The sequence below is a fragment of the Cinclus cinclus genome, chromosome 4, assembly GCF_963662255.1.
Source record: "Cinclus cinclus chromosome 4, bCinCin1.1, whole genome shotgun sequence".
Classification (NCBI taxonomy): domain Eukaryota; kingdom Metazoa; phylum Chordata; class Aves; order Passeriformes; family Cinclidae; genus Cinclus; species Cinclus cinclus.
Window position 1 is genome coordinate 29,086,475 of NC_085049.1, and position 20,529 is coordinate 29,107,003.

The 20,529-nt window shown below is 48.2% G+C and overlaps 1 protein-coding gene and 1 long non-coding RNA gene across 2 annotated transcripts in view; one reads left to right on the forward strand and one right to left on the reverse strand.

The window, feature by feature from the left end:
• Positions 1–470: 470 nt before the first annotated feature.
• CACNA2D4 (calcium voltage-gated channel auxiliary subunit alpha2delta 4) overlaps positions 471–20,529 on the reverse strand; it is a 118,606-nt gene continuing 98,547 nt past the window's right edge. The window contains exons 30-40 of the mRNA XM_062491892.1: positions 20,210–20,254; positions 19,205–19,267; positions 13,794–13,864; positions 12,886–12,961; positions 11,065–11,117; positions 10,044–10,099; positions 8,682–8,702; positions 3,637–3,754; positions 1,381–1,493; positions 994–1,076; positions 471–557 (exon numbers count right to left, since the gene is read on the reverse strand). Coding sequence (XP_062347876.1) covers positions 471–557; positions 994–1,076; positions 1,381–1,493; positions 3,637–3,754; positions 8,682–8,702; positions 10,044–10,099; positions 11,065–11,117; positions 12,886–12,961; positions 13,794–13,864; positions 19,205–19,267; positions 20,210–20,254 — 786 coding nt within the window. The remainder of the gene's footprint in view (positions 558–993; positions 1,077–1,380; positions 1,494–3,636; positions 3,755–8,681; positions 8,703–10,043; positions 10,100–11,064; positions 11,118–12,885; positions 12,962–13,793; positions 13,865–19,204; positions 19,268–20,209; positions 20,255–20,529) is intronic.
• On the forward strand, positions 11,647–13,843 carry LOC134043500 (uncharacterized). Its single transcript, XR_009933153.1, has 3 exons — positions 11,647–11,710; positions 12,634–12,763; positions 13,566–13,843. It is a non-coding gene; the product is annotated as an uncharacterized LOC134043500 (long non-coding RNA).

Consider the following 20,529-nt stretch of genomic DNA (forward strand, 5'->3'; position numbering starts at 1 on the left):
CCCGGGCTAAGGACCACCCCCAAGACCAGGATATGCTGCTTCCACACCCGGGTGTCCCAAATCCAGGTGGCTCCCCCTGAGGGACAGGCAGGTGGTGTCCCCTGCCCCTCCTGCTCTCCTAAAGCCAGGTCTGCTCCTCCGAGCCCTTTGCCGCCTGTAGCCCACGCGGCTCCCTGGGAGGCAGGATGATGGGGAATGTTCTCCATGCCGATGACTGCAGCACTCCCGGCTGTGAGCGGTATCGGGGAAGAGCCTCTCAGCAACTGCTGTGCCAGGAGCTGCCCCTGCTGCTTCTCGCATCTCCTTTTGCCACAGGCTTCCGAGGAGGCGGCAGCTCCCACTGTCGGCACCGTGCTGGACCTTGGGGTGAAGGACACCTCGGGAAGCCGCAGAGGGTGTCCCAGAAAGGGATCCCATCTCCTCTCCTCACACCGCTCTGTCCCGCCGGGTCCCTGCCGTGTAAGGTAGTGTCACCGCAGGAGCAGCACCAGGGGCAGGAGCAGCAGCGTCGGACACACAGAGATCCCAGCAGTGCCACCGCAGTCCTGGGCATTTTCCTGCGAGACGGGAGACAAGAAGTCAGCCTGCCTGCCGCCAGCCCACCTGTCACCTTCGGGAGAGGGAGTAATGCCTGCGGCCGAAAGATCCCCAGGAGCCAAGGAAGGGACTGGTTTGATTCCTGTTGGCCATAGCAGCCCCCCGTGGGCTCAAAAGCCTCCTCGGCTCCTAGCAGGGGGTGTGTATGTGCGTGCTTGCTCCTGACTCTGTGGTTTCCGAGCTCAAGTCCTTCCCAGGTGGTACTACTGTGAATTCCTCGTGCTAGGAACCCCCTCGGGGATTCACGGCCGTGTCTGGCTCCAGCCAGCAGGATGGGCACGTCAGACACCCCATGCAAGGATGCCAGAGGAGACATTTGTGCATTTTGGGCACAGGCGTGCCCCTGGTGCCATCCAGCCGCATGCTGTCCCTCCCTGCCCCGCTGTCCCGGGATACCTCAGGGTGAAAGGCGTGGCACGAGTCCGGCCTCCGGCGCAGCTTCTGGGAGCGCATCCGCTCACACTTCACGGAAGCGTTATGTGCGAGGCTGTTAAGGACTGGCAGTGCGGGCAGGGAAAGGGGATGGATGCCACACACACCCGCGGGGCTCCAGTGCAAGTTTGGCTGGGTGTAATTGCACCACCCGGGAGACGCAGCGGGGAGGACAAGGCAAGGGCAGGTCACCCCGCACGGGCTGGAGACAGAGCTCTCCAAGCCGGGTCGTGCTTTCCACGCTCGTTGCAATGGCAGCAGAAGCACATTTTCCACCCTGGCAAACACGGAGATGACAAGGCCTGTGGAGCCCTGCGGAGCCCTGCATCCCTGCTGTGCATAGAAGGATATATTTGACCTCTTTTGCATCCATTGGGACAGGTGGGAAGACACTGCAATCACAGACAGTGTCTGTGACGAGGAGCAGGAGGTTACTGCTGATGATCTGCTGTGCCACAAACATCCTGCAAGGGAACAGAGGGTGAGAGAAAGCACAACTCTCCAGCCCAGAGCAGTAGCCCTGGCATTGCCTGAACCGCAGTGAAGAAATGGAAAGAAAACAGGTCATTGGAAACAGGGTGCCAGCAGAAAGCAGGAGAGACCAATGAGCAGGCATACACAGGGAGAAGTGCCATCTTTGGCCGTTTTGACTTTGCACTGGCTCAAATCTACAACTCCATGCCAGGCACAAAAGTAAAAATCAACCCAAGAACCCAATCAACCAGCCAAACCCAACACAAGCCCTCCCCAGAGAGGACAGCATGTCAGAGCAGATGACACCTGAGCAAAGCCTGGCTTCACCCAGAGGTATGTCAATGCCTATTTAATGTATATTTATGTGCATGCTTGTACAATGCAGGGGTGCCTGTATTCTGTGGTCCTGGGACAAGCAGAGTTGTGCTAAATTTCACATTACTGGAGAGAGAAATAGAGGAACCCAGTAACATTGTGGGCTACACTGGTGTGATGGGACTGACCAAATGGTGTTTGGCAGGGAGCCAGCATGACCTGGAGACACTGGGCACAGGGAAGGCTGGGGACATAAGGCCCAGCGTGCTTGCACTGGTGGCAGGGCTGTGAGGCTGCAGCTGGCGTATGGCTCAGTGACTCCCAGTCCTGCTAATCATGGCTCAGCCAAGTAAGAGGACTTCTGGAATAGAAATACAGGCTTGTGGGGATGTGCTCACTGTACTGGCCAAGATGACTGTGCTGGAAGAGTGCCCAGTGTCCCTGGTTATTCACCACCTGGCCTTGCCGTCTTCCAGCCTCCTGGGATTTCTGTGTCCCCTTTTAAAGGTGTTGAATGCCACACACAGCTGACCATTTCATTAGTGCTCCCTGACTAATGACTACCTTGGGAGCTTTGACAAGCAGCCTTCAACTCATGCACAGATTCAGTCACCAGGACAGAGATGCCCCGTGCATCAGTCAATCCACAAGCCAACGTTTTTGCCCAGGATGGAGCACCCAGCCTACCCCTGCTCCACCAGGAGCTTGTGGAATGTGGTCAGGAATGCCTGCATGCCAGGCCCTGGCTAATGATCCACAGAGTCTGTGGCAAGAGGTAGGTCACCCAAATATCTGGATAAAAGATGCACAAGATGCACCTGGGAGTCAGAGGCCGTCACTACAAAGTAGCCAAGCAGGATACAGCACCTGCTGCTCCAGCACTGGTGAGGTGTTGCCTCCAGCAGGGAAGGGGCAGTCCCAGGCTTTGTTTGTGGCAGAGATCTGCGACCTGAAGAGGTCACTCAGTTCCTCTGGATCTGCCCAGAGCTTAATACAATGCCTTGCTGTCATCAAATCTGCAATCTCTTCTGAAACAATGTTTGGCAAGGCTTTGGTTTTCCTAGAGCCATGCTGACAAGTGAGGCTGTTTTTCTAACCTTTAGGTCTTTCCTGCGTTGGTCCAATACTGAAGACTAGGTAGGATTTTTCTTTTTTTTAGGAGCAATTCCAGTCAGATCTCATGTTAGGAAAAACTGGATCAGTGGAAATTAATCTTTTTGTCACCTTTCCACATGTGATTGCTGATGGCACTATGCAAGTACTGAAAACAGCCTCTTTTCACAATGACTTTCCTGTCATTTGACATTTTACTTTTGACTGTCCATTCACTTGCAATGAAAATGAGATGTAAAAAAGTGGACCCTTGTTTTTAGCTCTTTCAGTCTAACCCTGTTTTTTTTTTTTTTTTGTTTCTGTAGAAATACAGAAAGGGGGGAAATGAGAAAAAAAATAAAGCCAAGATCATTGCAAAAATGAAAACTTTCTAAGAAGAAAGCTTTTGCCAGAAACATGAAAGAACAGAAAAAGTTCCTTTCTGAAATCTGTGGAAGGATATAGATATATTTAAATGCTGTTCTCTTTGTTCTCCAGCCACTTATGCTTATTAACAGATGGGTTTAATTTTTTTTTTTTTGTGTTAAAAATCACTACCCTGGTCTCTTCACTTCTCTCTGTCCAGCAAGGCTCTGTGGCCAGAGCTGTGGATGTTGTGGTTGGCCGTGCCATGGGCACAGTGGCATGTGACCCTTCTCCTGTTGCTGTCACCCCTAGCAGCCCTGGGACAAGGCCCCCAGCTGCAAGGGCAGCTGCAGCTCTTACTTTTGGCAGTCTCCACAGCTAATGAGCCCGTTGGTCTCCTTGATGGCCGGCTCGTACACGAACACGGGGTACTCGGTGTCGCAGGGCTGCAGCGTGTCATGCTTCTTGTGCTTGTGAGCTGCGGGGGGACGAGACAAGGGCACACGTGAGGGGCACAGGGGAGCCGCAAACGTTCCAGACTTGCTGATGGACTTTGGAGGAGCAGCTCCCCTCCAACAGTGGCCGGGAGCAGGTGCCCATCGAGAACAGAGGGAAGAAGACGCTGCAGAAAGCAGGCAGGCAGTGATCCCTGCTCCCACTAGGTGGTGTGGGAAAACCAGCCTATGTAAGAAATGCCTCCAATATCGCCACTCACCTTCCGCAGCAAGCCCGGACCCACCGAGGGGCCGCAGTGGCCACAGCATCCCTGGGACCTCCCTGGCCAGGCAGGCAGGGACATTCGGGCTACCCTGTGCTCAAAGGAGCTCGGGGGGCCCTACTGAACCAGTCGTGTCAATGAAATCCCTCCTGCCTAAGCCAGCCCTGGTTCATGCAATTTTTAAACACTGAAACGTGTGCCTCGGCTGGTCCTCTGTGCCTGTGCCAAGGGCTCTGCCCCTGCGGGAACCCTGAGTATCTGTGGTGGGGCTCTCATCACCTGCTGATCCCTCCTGAGCCCACTGACATTTCAGAGCGAGCCCACAGCAGGAAATTGGAGGGGCTCAATATGTGTCATGTTAAGAAGAAACCACCACCAGCAAACAGATCTGGCCTGAGACTGCAGGGAAACAGATGACAGCTCTTGAGGACCAGGAGAGACCCAGCTAATGAACAGCACTGGCTCCTGGATGGAGCAGCTGCTCCATCACTCATCAGTCACACTCTGTGGGACTCCCAAACTAATTTGGGCATGAGGGGGAGCTGAACCACCTCACTAAGCCTCCCTCAAGAAGCAAGAGTATTCTAAGAGTTCAGCAAAATCCGTCTTGCCTGAAACTACCGCCTTGGGACCTTCTGGCAATTATTTTTTGCAGTTGGAGGTAGCAAAGCCAGCTCCTGCCTCTGTAGGACACACAGGGGACTGATGCTGATGGAAATGTGAAGCTTTGTTGCTAGGGCAGAGGTGGCTGCAGCTCAGCCAGCAGCAAGTACCAGAAATGATTTCCACATCACCTTTGGGTCTGAGCACAAAAGCCTTGCTTTTCAGCCCCCCACCCACACAGCAGCTACAGGCAGTGTTCCTGGAGGGAACCAGTAGGGAAGAGGGTCCTCCTCACGTGAAGGATGTCCAGTTTACCCCTTGCAGCAGAGGTGCTGAAGATTTATAGAAAAATGCAGCAACCTGGGTTTTAATCAGCAAATGTATGGTGAGTGGGCATCAAGAGGGTATCCGTGATTGGACAGGTGATTTGCATCACTGTAAAACCCTCACTGCAGAGAGCAATGGTCTCCTCTCCCCCCTATCCCGGCACTGTCAGAGCAGGCAGAAAGCAGCAGGCACCTCCCACACAGCTTGCCGTCTAAACAATGTGGATTACACGAGAGAGAGAAAAACTGCATGATTTCCTCTGATTTTCCTCTCCACCATGGCAATCGAGCAACACAAGACATCCATTAGGAGCCAGGACTGCAGCCCAATCTTGCCTCTAATGCCTTGCCCAGGTAAATACGATGGGCACTCAAATCCCCCCTGCAGTGCAGTCTCTGGTAACTGTACTTTGTGCTTTTATTCAGAAGTCTCAAAAACCAGTCATCAGGAGGCAGCTCCCTGCTTAAACCCTCCCAGGGACCCCACCTTTTGGTGACATGGTGAGGTTCATTTCACACACATTCAAAAGCACCCAGAGCCTGACTGCAGCACAATTCTTCGCTCTGTATTCACCCTCGATTCACACTGAATTAATCAACCAAACCTGTCATTCCAGGGGATGGCAGCACCTCTGCCACCAGTCAGGAGCTGTCTGCCTGTGCTCTGACACCATTCACTGTCCCTCTGTGCAAGCCCCACACTGCAGAGGCAGGGAAAAGCCTCTCCCATTTCTGCTGATAGAGAATGCCTCTGACTAGGACCTGTCACAGGGAGTGACAGTCGTGAGGAGATCTGGGATGAGCAGAAGATGACCCTGTTTCTGAGGTGAATTTCTGACACTTCTGATGGGGCATGCAGAATATCCCCATTTATGCTGTAGGGAGAGAAGCTGCAAACACTTTCTGGCTCTGAGCAGCTGCAGGGCTGGTAAGTGTATTCTGGCCAGGAAAATCCCCAAACTAAGACTAAAGGAGTGTGAGAAACAGAGCAGCATTTCTTTCAGCCTTAATTCACTGTACTGGGGGCTGGGAAAGCAGCTCCAAACCCTGAAACAGGTGGCCAGGCTATCACAGCCTGGACCAGGGACAGCCCTTCTCAGGGACATGCTTGTGGCAAGACCACACATTGGTCCCTCAGCCACATACCATTACAGTCCCTTTGAGCTGGCCCTGGATTTACAGCACTGCCATTGCAGCACAGCTATTGGCAATGGACTGTGAAGTTCCTGCTCAGAAGAATCGCTGTGATGACCACAAAGGTGACATCGTAAAGTTGAGGGCAGACTGCTTGCAAGAATTTAACGTATGGCTCATGTCATGAGTGGCAAAGAGCCCTGACATACCAGGACCTCATTTTCCCCCTGTCCCTGGTAAAGGATGACATCCTTTACTAGCTCCTCTTATAATATCATATCCTTTACAAGCTTCCTGTTATAACATCATCAAAGCAGATGGAGTTCAAGCAATATAAAATACAGTGGTGTGAAGGACAGGCTGCAGGGAGGGGTGAATGAGACCATCAGCTTGGAAAATGCAGAATGGAAGTTGATCTGAGGCCTCTCAGCCTCAGCCCCTGTTGGATGAGGGCTGTCATGGTGGGCTTGGAGAACCAGGCCCCACAAAGGAAAAGTCAGTTGAAAAGACTGTATGAACCATACCCAGGATAAACGGGGCCAGCAACAAGGTGTATTTTTAAACTGGCAGAAGTGGCCTGCACAGACCTTAAGTTTTTGTTTGTTTGTGGTTTTTGGAAGAAGCTGAGTGAAAAGAAACTGCTTGAAAATCTAACTCCTGCACAGAGACAAGACCTATGACAGAGATTATGCTTAAGCCTACTGCCACTTCATTTGCTGGGAAGCAATGCAGCTGCAGCAGTATTGAGAGATTCAGAGAAGCATGTACATCATCAACAAAAGGCTCAGGCTGAGCTTCTGCAAGCACATGCTGGACATCAAATTGTTATCAGTGCCCTGAGAGTCTGCTGGTCAGGGATTAGTAAACAGCCAGAGGAGCTGATAGCAAATTGCAAACTTTATAGCAAAGAGTGAGTTAATTCCAGGCTGTCGTTGCTACCATCTGCACTTCCAGAAAGACTTTGTCAGACATTTGGCAACCAATCCTTCTGAGCAGCAAAGGCAGTTGCTGTGCCTTATTATGAACTACAGAGCCCAGATTGTGAACTCTTTCCCACCAGCATAAATTATGCACTCGAGTCAGAGGATTTACTCTGGGATATATGACAAAATCTACCACTTAGTTACCAATATAAAATGTAGAATTTAACCAATTATCTTGTAAAATACCTTCTGTGTACATTACCATGCAAGTAAAAAAAGAGAAACTTTTCTGATCTACTGAATTGTAGAAATAGCTCTTTCTAGGCTCCATGCCTTGCTGGAAATATTTTTGGCTTAATTAAAAGCTTTCAAACCTGTCCTGATGTCCATAAAAGCAGAAGCCCTTAAAAACACAGAGAGAAACTGAGATGCTGAGAGCAGAGAAAAATCTGTGGCAGCAAACATGTCCTCTCACCACCTCTGAAAAGCAGATTTGTATGATGAGTGCAGTCTGAATACATCACGCCCATGTTCCAACAGCAAGTCTCACCTTCCCAGAAAACAAGAGAACTTGGGAAGCAGAAATAGGTTTGGTGCTGCAGAAGCAGAGGTACAGAGTCAGGCAAGGGAGAGCATTAGATCCCTGATCGTTAGTTAATTCCTCTGCACATAACCCGGAAAAAATGTATGTGCTCAATTTCTCTCTCACAAAATGTCTCCTTCGCTTCATATTTTTCACATACACCAGCCTTGGCGTGCAGTCAAGAAAATGTTAACGTCTCTGGCAAAAATCTACAGCCCCTTTTTAACAACATGTGCAATCCATTTCTTCCAGCCCCAATAGTATTCTTCCACCCTGCTACTCCCCCCCACACATGGACACTCATTTTTTTCATCTGCAGACACCCTCTCTTGCTCTTCTTCTTCTCCATCCAGTAAGACACATTCCAACTGTCTCTATTTCTCCATCTCTGTCTCACACATACGTCTTGCTGGGCAGAGAGCAAATTGGCAAACACAAGTTAGATATGGAAGCAGGGAGATACAAATACAGCCACAGTCTGGACTCTGTCTTGGAGGAATTTCTAACTTGCCTGTAGGAGCAGATTTATGAGCTACAGCATATACTTATCAGTTGAACCACTTGAAAGTCCTCCTGCATTATCCCAGAGCTGGGCTGGGATTTATCAGAAGGAGCTAAGCCATGGTGTGTGGAAAAGAAGACTTAAGTTACTTCTTAATAACTGAAGTCTACAAGAGCTGTGTAGTTTGTCCTGCAAGAAGGCATGGGTTGGTCTTTGGTTTGGGAATAACAGCTGAAAAGAATGGGCCAGCTGGGAACCACGGTGAAGGACATGCCATGGATCACAGGCCAGAGGCCCAGCCAGGCCATAGCAATGAGTGATGACGCCTGTCTGTGACTGCAGCTCCTCAGGAGGCTTGTGTGTTCCTTCTTTTATCAACTTCTCAGTGACAGACCTTCAATCATCAGCTCAGCCAGCTAAATGAGCAACAGCATCTCTTCTTTGCAGACCAGGGAAACAGGGCAGGGAAACAGAGCCAGGCTCTGCCTTGGCCCTGTCACACAGTTCTGTGAGTCCCCTCACTGTACAAAAGGTGGAAAAAAAGTCTTTCCTAGGCTGGGAATTTCTAGTTAATTATCTTTTTCTTTTTTTTAAACTCTTAGGTTGTTCTACTTACAGTGATGGAAGACAGCCTTGGCTGGAGAAATCCCATGACACACAGACACATGGTGACGATGGAGACGTGACAGTTTCACAGGATGGCAGTGACACGGAGACATGAATTTGCACACAGCAGTCATGGAGGTGAGGTGATGTGGGAAAGAGATGAAGGCAGCACAAAAGGAAATGGTGATGAGCAGGACAGCAGTGACATCGACCCCTCCCTTTTTGCTTTCCTCAAGCACAGACTAAATCAGACTGCAGCAACAGAACATCCACAGCAGGAACACCATGAGGGCCTGTCCCCCTGAATGAGCAGTCTCTCCTGAACTGCCATGAGTATTGCACCTGCTCACCTGACTCTTCCTCACCAATTTCTGCATGGGGCCACTCCTATTATCCTGTTGTGTGTTACACAGCAGCCAGGGCTGCTTAGGGGACAGCTGCAGCTTCTACTGACATCTCTTTGGAGGTGGAGAGTGGAACCTAAACAGCACCCATAGACCTCATTCTCTAGAGGGGAATTTCACTTTCAAAAAGTTACTGTTTCCTCATTATTCCAGGAGAGTTCAGTGCAGAAGACCCAGCCCCACAGTCAGCATGGAAAGTACCACTGTCTCCACTAAAGGCACCACCAGTGATCAATAATTAGCAAGACTAATTACAGCCCCTACTTGGCTGCACAGAGCATACCTCCCCTTCTCTAGTCTCCTTAGGGCCATTAACATCCCCCCTGCTTGCAGAGGCTGGGATGGGACTGAAGAGATTCCTGGGGTGTTTTCAGCAGGCAGCACTTCAGCTGCAGGACAGGTCTGGATTTCAAGCCAGACACACCCCTCTGCTGAACTCAGCTGCTATGCAATACCACGTGCCATCATCTCTCTTCCAGAGCAGGTCCAGTGGGTAAGTGAAGACCCTCTGTGTGTTACTCAACTCTTAAGGTTTCTGTCTGGCTTCCTGGGACCTACCTGCTAGGCCTGCTGTTCCACCCCTGCTCTGTCCTGTCCTGTACCTGGAAGGGAGGCTTTCCAACAGAAGTTCTTGGCAACTGATGACCTCTCTCATCTCACTGCACATAGGATAGGGGTCCTCAGGAAGAAGTGTCTCCCCTCTCCTCAGCAAATTACCCTGAAGGAAGCAAGCAGTGTGCTCCAAGCAGCACACACCTCACCCTGACCACCCTGGTGCTGTGGCAGCCTGGAATGGAGTGGAAATGGGGGGAGATAGTGGGATCTGGAAGCTGGATTTCAGTGTCCATGGAGGAAGGGGTGTGGGGCAGAGGGTAGGCTCCTCACACAAGGCCAGGCCTCAGTTTCTCCTGTCACCAGTGGCTGCAACACTCATGTGCTATGGGGTGGCTGGACTCCTGTGTACTCACCATCTGCCAAGTTGTCTGAGTGCCAGAAACTACTCAGGTTAAACTCCAAAAGGAAACTGTCAAAAGAGCAAGAACAGAGGATGCTTTTTCAGCAGCCTGGAAGGATGCAGGTGTCAGTGAGATGGCCCTGTTGCCCAGTATCAGTTCTAAAATGTTTACTACAAATTTCTGGCAGTGCAAGTCTGATTTAAATTTTTTTTTTAATTTCCCCCTCCTCTCCACATGCTAGAATGTAGCTCTGTATCGTGGGATCCGTACTGTGGAAGATCTGAATGGACGTTTCCTGAAGTATATCCTCTGCAAGGGGCTTGCCAGTCAAGGAAGGAATAAGTATGGCAGCCCCTGAGGCTGGGACGGGATTCAGCCACTGTACGACCCACCTAAGGAGCAGGCATGATGGCCATCAGAAGCCCACATTCTGCCTGCTTGGAGGTAACTACATGGAATTATTCTGTGCCAACAGGCTTAAACCCTCAGAGATGGACTTTTACCACATCTCCCCTTCTGCACACCCAGCAAGCTGAGCAGTGGCACTTCCATTCTAATTTGAGCTTGAACTCTGATTCACCCCAGAAGTCTGGGGTGAACCCAAACCCAGAGGAGAGCCTCCCCTCTCTCCCCCCTTGCCTGGCACTCAGACCTGAGCTGCTTGTCTTGCCTGAGCTGCCTTCAGTCTTCTCCCCCTGTGAGAGAGGTGCATTTGCTCCTCACAGGCAAATGAGACAGGCAAGAGGACTCGGCGCCAAGGATCTACACAGAGCCCCAGGAGACCCAAGTCCTATTTCTGACTCAGGCACTTTTTACTGAGTGACTTCAGGTAAATCCCAGCCCCGCTGTGAGCCTCTACCTCTCAAAATGGCAATAGTAATAGCTTTCTGTCTCCCAGGAGCATGGTGCAGAGCTGAATGTCAGGAGAAGGCTGACAGCAATGCCCTATGCAAGGGCTTCCACTTGCAGCTTTCCCAGCTCTTGCCCCCTCCTGTTCTGAGCCTCCCAAACACTCCCATCTTTTGGTACTCACATGAGGAAATCACTTATCAGCCACTTCACTGCAGCTACAAAGGCATAAATTGGCTGGAGAACAAAAGAAGAAATGAGAAATACCATAAGGACCTGGTCAGAAAATTTATAATTTTTATGCAGGACCCCGCATTTTAGACCAAGTCCCTCCATTGATCAGAGCTCTTGAAGACAGGCTGGAAATTCAAGGTCTGGGCACCAATGGAAAATGTTCAAAATACATCAAATGCCATCAGAGCTTCCCTGCTACTAATAATACCTCCTCACCCCCTCCCCATCAGGGTCAGGGAGTTTATCAGGAATGTATGAAGGACTTTGAAGATGTAATTGCTTGATGATTTCTCTCCAGTGTGGATGACCTTCAGAGCTCAGAGCAGGAGAGAAACACAGCTAAATGGGACACCACCAGTTTAGGATGCTTTTGTGTTCTGAGAGCAAGTGGTGTTTCTAGGACAAGTGACAGCACTGCCCCAGGATTTAGTATTATCTGCCATTGATTGATTATGCTTAACTGTGCTTTCATCCAGCTTTTCCTCAAGATGGCATGACTTCTATTATCTTCTTGCTTTTCAGCTACAAATTGGAAATTCAGCATTATCCCAGGGACAATTCATCTGCAGAGGGTACTGCTGCTTCTTTTCTTCATGGTAACCACTTCTTATTTTCATCTCCCCCTCTCATAATCATGCCCATGTCCTCAAACCCACAACAGATGCAGGATAATGTTCCATTACTGATGACTTCTCTTCAGCCAAAATAAGTCAGCAAGTAGTAAAATCTATACATGGTTGTCAATTTGACTGATTTTTATTTCTGTATATGGAAAACTGACTTTTCTTGATTCCTTTCTTTTCAAAAGTTTTGCTAAGAGGGGAAGATGAGAGATGGAGGCTGAATGCTCACATTTTTATTCTCTTCCCAATTTAGCCCACTTTTTGCACCTCATCGTTTGTGGCATTTCTTTCAGTGATCAGAATTAGGGGATATAATAGAGAAAATATTTTCACTACAATCACCATATGTTACTTAGCCAGCTTAAGTATAGCCATTGCAAACCAGACATTGTTAAAAGTGTTATTGTTAAGCATGTTGTTAAAAGGCAATACTTTGTTGAAAATTCTTTTACTGGAAAAAAACGTACAATGTCATGCTGTAAGGAGATACTCCTTCCAGTATCACAGGATCATAACAATAATGAACACATCCCTGTTTAGGATTGTGTCAAGCAGTTTCAAGTGGCCTAAGTGGAATAATTGTGTTGAATAATTACTTTGTTCTGCCTGGTTGAGGCAAGGTTAGGAAGGTGGAGTGAGATTAGAGTATGAGTTTCTGTCAGCCTAAAGAAAGGTTGTGTTTGTGTACTGGTAAAACCCTTCACTCTGTTAGTTTGTTCCTTGGGCTACCAGCATTCTCACTCTCTCTCCTGCTCCAAGCTCACTCATACTTCCCCAATGATTGCCAGTTTTCTCCAGATGTTCTGTTCCCTCACATTGCAACTCTCCTTCTTGAGATGAGTAAAACCATGCCTTGTAAAAGCATTTTAGCTGCTAGCTGATTCCTTGGCTTTCAGGAGAACCTGTCATAGTCCAGCTCCTGTCCCTTCCCTGGTCCTTCCAATTCTGTGAGATCCTGTACGGCAATAGACAGCCACACTGGAAACCAACATCAGTGGCCATCACTGCTTCAGGAATGTGCCTGAGGTGAGTTTGGACAGTCCCATCACCTGAAAGGAAACATCTGCTGAAGGCTTTTGGGGAATGTTTGAGATGCCCTGCAGGAGGAAGCCCAGTGCAGGGAGAGCTGCATGGTGATAGATACGTACACTGAGCAGGGGCTGGGCGCCACTGTGGTGGTGGTAGGGCACCTTGCACATTGCCTGGTAATCATACATGGTCACTCTGCAAGCAAAACACAACAAGCAGTCAAAAGCAAGCAATGCAAGGGACAGACACGTCAGGTTTTTCTTAAAAATGTAATGTATTAACTGTTTGCTGGATTCACTAAAGTAGTGACGTGCTTTCACATGTCTTTGCTGTTTGGGCAGTGCTGGATCTTTCAAAGCAAGAAATACAGGCTCTGGATTAATGCAACTGGGTCACTACAGGAGGAAATATGTCCCTAATTTCAGACAGTGAGTAAAGCAGACTACGAAGCAGAGGAATTATAATTGTAACTACCTCAGGTCCCCCTAGTTCCTGTTTTCAAGCCACTGAAACTCTGAACTCTCTTTTGACATCATCTGGGGGAATGGAATGAAATGAACAGAAGTATTTTTAAGAGAGAGAGAAATGTAGTCAGCCAGCTGCAATGCTGCATGTGTGGGGCTCTCAGACAACCACTCCCCAGAACGGCTTTCCAAGTGGCAGGAGGAACTGAGGCACTTCTGTACCCAAAATTCTAAGAAGTGTTTCCCATAACATCTTTCCCTGGAAAAGACAGAGAAGCAGCTGCTCTCTGACCACACAGAGAATGGAAGTTTCTGTCTCTCTCTGTGTTTTGCAGCAGATGGAAGAGCAAGAGATGAGGAGAAACAATGTGTGTGTGCTGATGATGGCTGAGCAGTCAGCAGAGGGGGCAGGCAGCTAAAGGAGCTCTTGTGTCTGAATAAAAGTCACATGCATCATTAGCATGTGTATTTTCCCTGCTCCAGTGCTTCTTAGAGGGACCAACACGCTCTGACCCACACACCAGTGAAGAACAAGAAGTACAATGTGGAGATCCCCTACTTACCGCCTGAACATGCCCATGTTTAGTAGCTGGGTCATCACTGAGCCATCTACTGCACCAAAAAATTTTCCAGTCTGCAAGCATAAAAACGAAAAAAACAGAATAAACTAAATTTTCCAAATGCTCAGTGTCTCCAGCTGATCTAGTTTGTCTGGAGGCCTGCTGTACACAACAAGGGCTTTTGTAAGGAGGCAAAAGCTTTGTCCTTTGGCTGGCTGGAAAGCTTGAGGGAGGGCTTCCCCCATCACCAGCTGGGCATCCTGCACCATTGCTACCCCACTTGAAAATGATTTACCCATGTAAATCCCTGCAGCTTGTGTCAGAAAAAGGCAGATTCTCAAGCTGCAGAGACCCAGGCATGCTGAATCACTGGAATCCTGGACTCGCCTGTGGGTTGTTGGGAATCCATGTTCTCTGGATCCAAATGCCAGAGTCTTCCGTTTGAGCCTCTCTGCTACCCATGGCCACAGTGGTTTTGGAAACCTCTGCTCTCCTGCTGCCCTAGGTGAACTGGCCCATCATGCACAACTGTGACGTACACACTTATTTAGGTAGCAAATGCAATTTTACAACTCACTGCTGTGTGAGTTCTGAGCAGGCAGTAACCCAAACAACACAGCACAAACTCATCCATCCCTGTAGCTTACATGCTGTGCACTGGCATAGCTAGAACTAAGTTGCACTGGGGGGACAACAACCCCCCAGTCCTACCTGCATGCCTAAAATAAAGGTGGAGATTGTGGCCAACTAGTTCCATGGATGCCATGGATAACCTCAAATATGGACCCAATCTCAAATCTGGTAACTGCTGCTGTAAAGATTTCCTCAAACAAACAATTCTGGCCTTCCTGCTTACTAAACTATGACAAATCTATTGCAAAAATGCTTCAAACCTGTCAAGTTCACTGCTTTTGTTCCCAGGCAAGTAAAGGAAATGTTTGTAAATAATAAAAGTGCGGATATGAGCTGTCCTCTGTTTTTCTAGCTCATGGGTCCTGACAGAGTAAATAGCTCCCATGTTTTATGGAAGCATTCACACAGTGTGGGGTGTTTTGCTTTTCCACTGATAGGCTAGCAGTCATTTAGCATGTATTCGCAGATGACAGATGACTTCATTTATTTGAGTAGGACATTTCCACAAAAAATGCCTAAACCCCTTAGGCAGATTTACCTAAGATCAAATGGTAATCATCTAACAGTAATGTTACGTGGTTATGAGCCTCCTCCCAAAAGGCTTTAGAAGTAATTTCACTGTATAAATTGATACATAACATCAACTCCCCTTCCAGCATTTAGGCTGTAATAGTCTCAGACAGTCAAACGTGCCTGAGCAAGTGCTAACTTTTTTTCACCTCCCTCGCTCTTTCAATCTGATTAGGGTGGGAAGAGGCCAGCTGCTTCCATTTAATACCAGCCTGCAGACCCAGCAGTGAGATTTAACACAGTGCAAGCTGCAGACACTGGGGCAAGAAGAGGGGGCCACTGCAAGGCTGTAAACGAGGCCCATCCTGTCAAGAGATGCTGAAGTCTGGCCAAATTTCTCCATGTAGGACATCATTTGTATAGCTATAAGAATGAGGAACTATTATTGCAAGTAAGAGTATGGCCTAGGGAGTCTGTTCAGAAAGGCATCAGCAAACTGGCCTCCAACACCAAATCAGACATTCAAAGCTTGCTGGTGTTTTAGGTACCCTGTGCAGACAGTAGCTAACACAGGAAAGCGTCACTTGGCAGAAACCAAAGTGGTCCTGTAATAGAGCAACATTTTGTAAAGCTGCTTTCATTACATCCTGCTTTCTCCAGTAACTGCTGCTGTCCTAGGCATCCCTCTGCTCTGTTTCTCCTAACTCCCATCTCTGGGCAAGTTTCCACAGGCCCTTGACATTTCAGAGGTTGGCAGCATGAAGCATTGCTCTGACATCCCGTGTGACACACACTGTATCACTCCCCCCTGCAGCTGAGTGTACAGGCATATGTGCAGGTTGAGCACAGGAAAGACATGCAGCTCAGAGCACAAATACAACTCAAAAGCTACATCACTGCTCACATGCATCCATGATTTACTGGGTTATTGAGCAATTTACACTTTTTGTACACTCAGGAGCTGTAGACAAACAGGATCTGCCAAATTGTCCAGGCTTTGAGCAGGCAGGCAGGCTCCTTGTTGCATGGCTCAAATAGAGCCAGCTCTAGCTTCTCCACAAACTCTGAGCTATGGTGGCATCTTGACCTTTTGGCTGCCTTCCTGCACCCTGCTCCTGGAGTATCTGGGCAGAGATTGCAGACATCCTCTCCAAAATGCCTCAGGCAGAAGGCAGCAGTCCTAGAAAGAGGGGTTTAGTGAGTGAGGGAACATCTGGATGCAGCAGGCGGAGGGAGCTCAAGACCTGGGATCCACAGCTGTGCCTATGACTGGCAGTGAGAGGCAGCTAAAAACTCAGGGGTGGCTGTGGGGCCACGGCTGCAAACATGGCAGGAAACGCAGAGCAGCCCTCCTAGCAGCACAGCCCAACCTTGCCTCTTGCTTTCCCTTCCTCCCAGAGCACCCGGTCCTCACTCACTCCCTTCTTCTTTTCTCTGTGTATTAACTCTTTGCTCCCTCTGGGATGAGACTGGATGGGGAGATTAGCTCGAATTAAGAGATTACCCGTTCTTCCCCAAGTAATCCTGCAGAGAGCTTCCAACTTGTCACTCATTAAAATCCCGAGTCCCTTTTCCATGGTGGTTTCCAACTGCCAGTAAGCTTCCTGTATGCCTTCATACAGAGGTTATTAGAGCCAATCCCCCACCTTGATCCCCCATCCCAAGGGCAGAGGAGAGCAGAGTCTGTCCTCACGCCATTCCTGCGGGAAGCTGCTCTGATTTCCAGTGTCACCCAGGGAAGAAGGTGCAGACAGCAGGCAGCTCTGGCAGGCAGAAAAGCCAAAATACCCACCAAAATCCAGGTACAGGATTTTTTGGCATTATGTTAAGGGATGCCTTGATGAAAGACTACAGGATGGGGCAGCAAGTGATCCTATGCAGCAATATCCAGGTGGCAAACCAGGAAACTCAGGGCACTGGTTTAGTGTTGCTGTCTTGAATTCCCTGTAGGGTTTAACAGTGTAGACACTCAAGGTGCCACCAGGAAATAAAAACAGTAACTGTAACAGGATAAAGAAATCAGAAAAAAAAGCAGTGGTGAACTCTGAGGTGAGGGAAGGTAAAAGCTGGAGGAGGACAGCTCTGGTGCTTGCCAAAATGCATGATCTTGGAGGCATACAGATAACGTTTATAATTTATTCAAATCCACTATAATTCCATGTTTCTGCTAGTCAGATCTTTCAGAGATGAGCTTTGGAAAAACTCATTTTCTGTAAGAGGCAGGAAAAAGTAGAGGCAGAGCCCAGGAGGGCAATGCTGAGGACACACAGCTGACATGGTAGCTAAAGGGTGTATTTTTCTCGACTGATGAAAACACAACATAGTGTAAAGCATCTTTGAAAATGCCACGTGGGTCAGAGGAGAAAACTGCAGTTCCTAAGACCACCAGCCCACCCCAAACTTTCAGTAGGACCTGGCCTCCCAGAGTAGGGAGCCAATGCAACTTTTGCAGCATTTCCCTCCCTTATTTTTCAAGTTCTATTTGCCTTTTTTTTTTTTTTGACACACCACATCATTGAAGGGACACTTCTACCAGACTACTCAGTGTGCTGGGTAGGACACTTTTCACTTTCCTACAGAAAAGATGTTGGTTATCCCTTGCAATAAGCTTCCCTTGGTATCTTGGTATCCCCTTTGTATCCCCCACCCAGTGCCTCTGTTGGTGATTGGTTTTGTTCCATGACTCTCAAGAGTCTTATATCAGCCTCTCTGAACTCACTACCTGCAGAATGCACAGACTCACCTTTTTTTTTCCTTTTTTTTTTTTTCCCTGGCCCATTCTGAATATGCTAACCAGCCCAAGTCCAGGTAGGAAACCATGGGACTCATACAGCTGATATTTTCCATCTACATAACCACCTAAAAATTCTTCTTCTTTCTCTTCTGTCCCAGCTGCTTTGAGGTCAATGTCACTACTTCATGCTTCACTATTTTACCAGCTTCTTGTACAGGACCCTGTTCAAGGCTAAAGAGAACTGAAATTCATTAGGTTATCTAGTCTCCCTTACCTCCTGATTTTGTCACACTTTCAAAGAACTACAGCTGATGAGTTTTCTTCCCTCTGCAAGCTGTGCTGCTTGTGCCAATCACATCCACCAGGAGTTCTGTTACCTTAATTTCCATTTCAACCTGTTTGTCACATCTTGAAGAAAGTAATTTATGGGATTGGATCTACTGCCTTTTGGAAATACCTAAAGTGCATTTGTTGACTCCAGTACAATGGAAATTTTAATGAAACTCCACAATTCTGTCAGTTACAAAACCCCTTTGTTTCCCATTTCTTCTCTAAGCCCACTCTTACTATTGACTTACTGCTTTGTAGTTTATGAGACTGTTCCCACATATCACTTTCTGACATCCAGAACTATGGGGTTTAATTATTTCAAAATAAGTAGCTCTGTGGTGAATTTATCAGAGAACAGAAAAGTGTAGCTCAACCAAGCTCAACCACTACCAGGCTGGTAGTGTTGACTTTACCCAGCTGCACAGGATGTCACATCAAACTTGCACCCCTTCAGCTCCCTAGAAATGGCTATGGAACCATACTCCTTATTTTTATTTCTACTCTGAGCCTTTTCCCTTGCTCCTTTCACCTCTGCAAGTCTAGTTAATTCTCCAATTCTTTAGGTGTGTTCCTGTTTCCAATTTGCTAAATTATTTTGGTTTTGTTTTTTGCCTTTAGCATATTGCTCTTACCATCCCCTCAGTTTCCTTTCCTGAAGAACACCTGCTTTGACTTCAGAAGTACTCAAACACTGCTCCCTTCCCTTCCCTTCCCTTCCCTTCCCTTCCCTTCCCTTCCCTTCCCTTCCCTTCCCTTCCCTTCCCTTCCCTTCCCTTCCCTTCCCTTCCCTTCCCTTCCCTTCCCTTCCCTTCCCTTCCCTTCCCTTCCCTTCCCTTCCCTTCCCTTCCCTTCCCTTCCCTTCCCTTCCCTTCCCTTCCCTTCCCTTCCCTTCCCTTCCCTTCCCTTCCCTCTGGGATTGTCTCAGATAATCTTTCAATAGCATCTGTGCCAAGGGAATGGAGTCTAATTTCCTTTCTTCCAATCAAAAGATAATTTGACTAGTTCCTTCCTTATCGCTGCAAACTCCTTCCTCACCCAGGATGTGCTGTCACTCTGTTGGGAGCATTCCCCCTCAATTTGCAGTTGAATTTAATTACACCACAGCCACCCTTATTACACAATTTAACTTCATTTGTTTTAACCAGCTCTGGTGGGTTATTCAGGAACAAGAAAACCCCACTCTCCTCCTTCCCTTACTCTCTCTTACCTCTTCAGGTACTTTGGAAACAAGTATGAAGCCATTGTTGTCAATGAGGAAGCAGTTCAGAATCTGCAGAGATGGAAGAGAAGCAATATTAAAGATGACTTTTTCCCTATTTGTGTTCATGATGGAGCAGTGTGATGATGGCAACAGCCTCGGCATTTCCATGCCAAGCCCCACAGCTTGTCTATGATGAATTTTACACAATTCTTTTTCCTCTCTGCCTCCATTTTGAGGCATTGAGTTCATGAACTGTGACAGAGATTGTCTCTAGCCAGGGCTAGACACTCTGTGCAGCGTTAGCACAGAGCTCTGTGCAGGCCTAGCCAGCTGTGAGCAACAGTTAAGGCAAGACATTCTTCAGGAAGTGACAGGATATTTTGAGTGCTCTTCTCTTAATCATATGCTATCTAATGCTTTCCATCTCCAGATTTCAGAGTCTTATAACCACTCATGAAATAACTGTCTCCCCACCACTGAGTATTCAGTGTTGATCTTATTTTTAGTTTGCAAAGCAAGAAATGGATGCACAGAGTTCAGATGAAAACCTTTAGGTCTTGCAGGAAAAAACTGGGAAGCAGAGAAAATCCTACATGAACATACAACAAAAACTCTCTGGGTGATCTTACTTTTCAGGGCAGAGCATCTCCTGTCCCACATATTCCTGATACCAAGGCTGAAGCAGTGGCATAGACACAAAGACAGGTGTCCAGCATGCATGTCATGCTGACAGCCACTTTTTCTTTTTGAAGATCTGGGGTGCCAGGGAGACAGATTTAAAGGCGTTAGACTTTCACTGGCTGGAATCCCAATGTCTCTGCCCTGGCCCAGCTGGGGGAAGACCTAAACTGTGGATTTGTCTCATTAGTATGAGGTTCCTGCCCTAGCTGTTCAGTCTCTTGTGAGGACACAACAAGGCAATGCCTTTTTTGGGGGAGACAAGAGATGTCCACAGAGCAGGCAGTCAATCACATCCATAACAGCTACAGGGAAGAAAGCAAGGCAACTTACATCATCCTGACAGCTGAGTGGACAGGCTCCATCCAAGCCACTGCACTGCAAAGGGAAAGCAGAGAATTAACCATGGTGTGAAGGAAATTTCCCGGTCTGACCATTCAGGAGCAGCTCCGGTACTCACTCCCCCACCACCAGAGGCTTTCACTGCTGGGACTGAGGCAGCAGCAGCTACAGTGACCCCACAAGTCTCTGCTTGACTCCACATACACCCCACACTCACACAGCCAGACAGGTTTTTCTTACTCGCTCAACTCCAGATTTCCCATGACAGGGTCTCAGACATCCAGAACCTTAAAGCAATTCATTAATGGTGC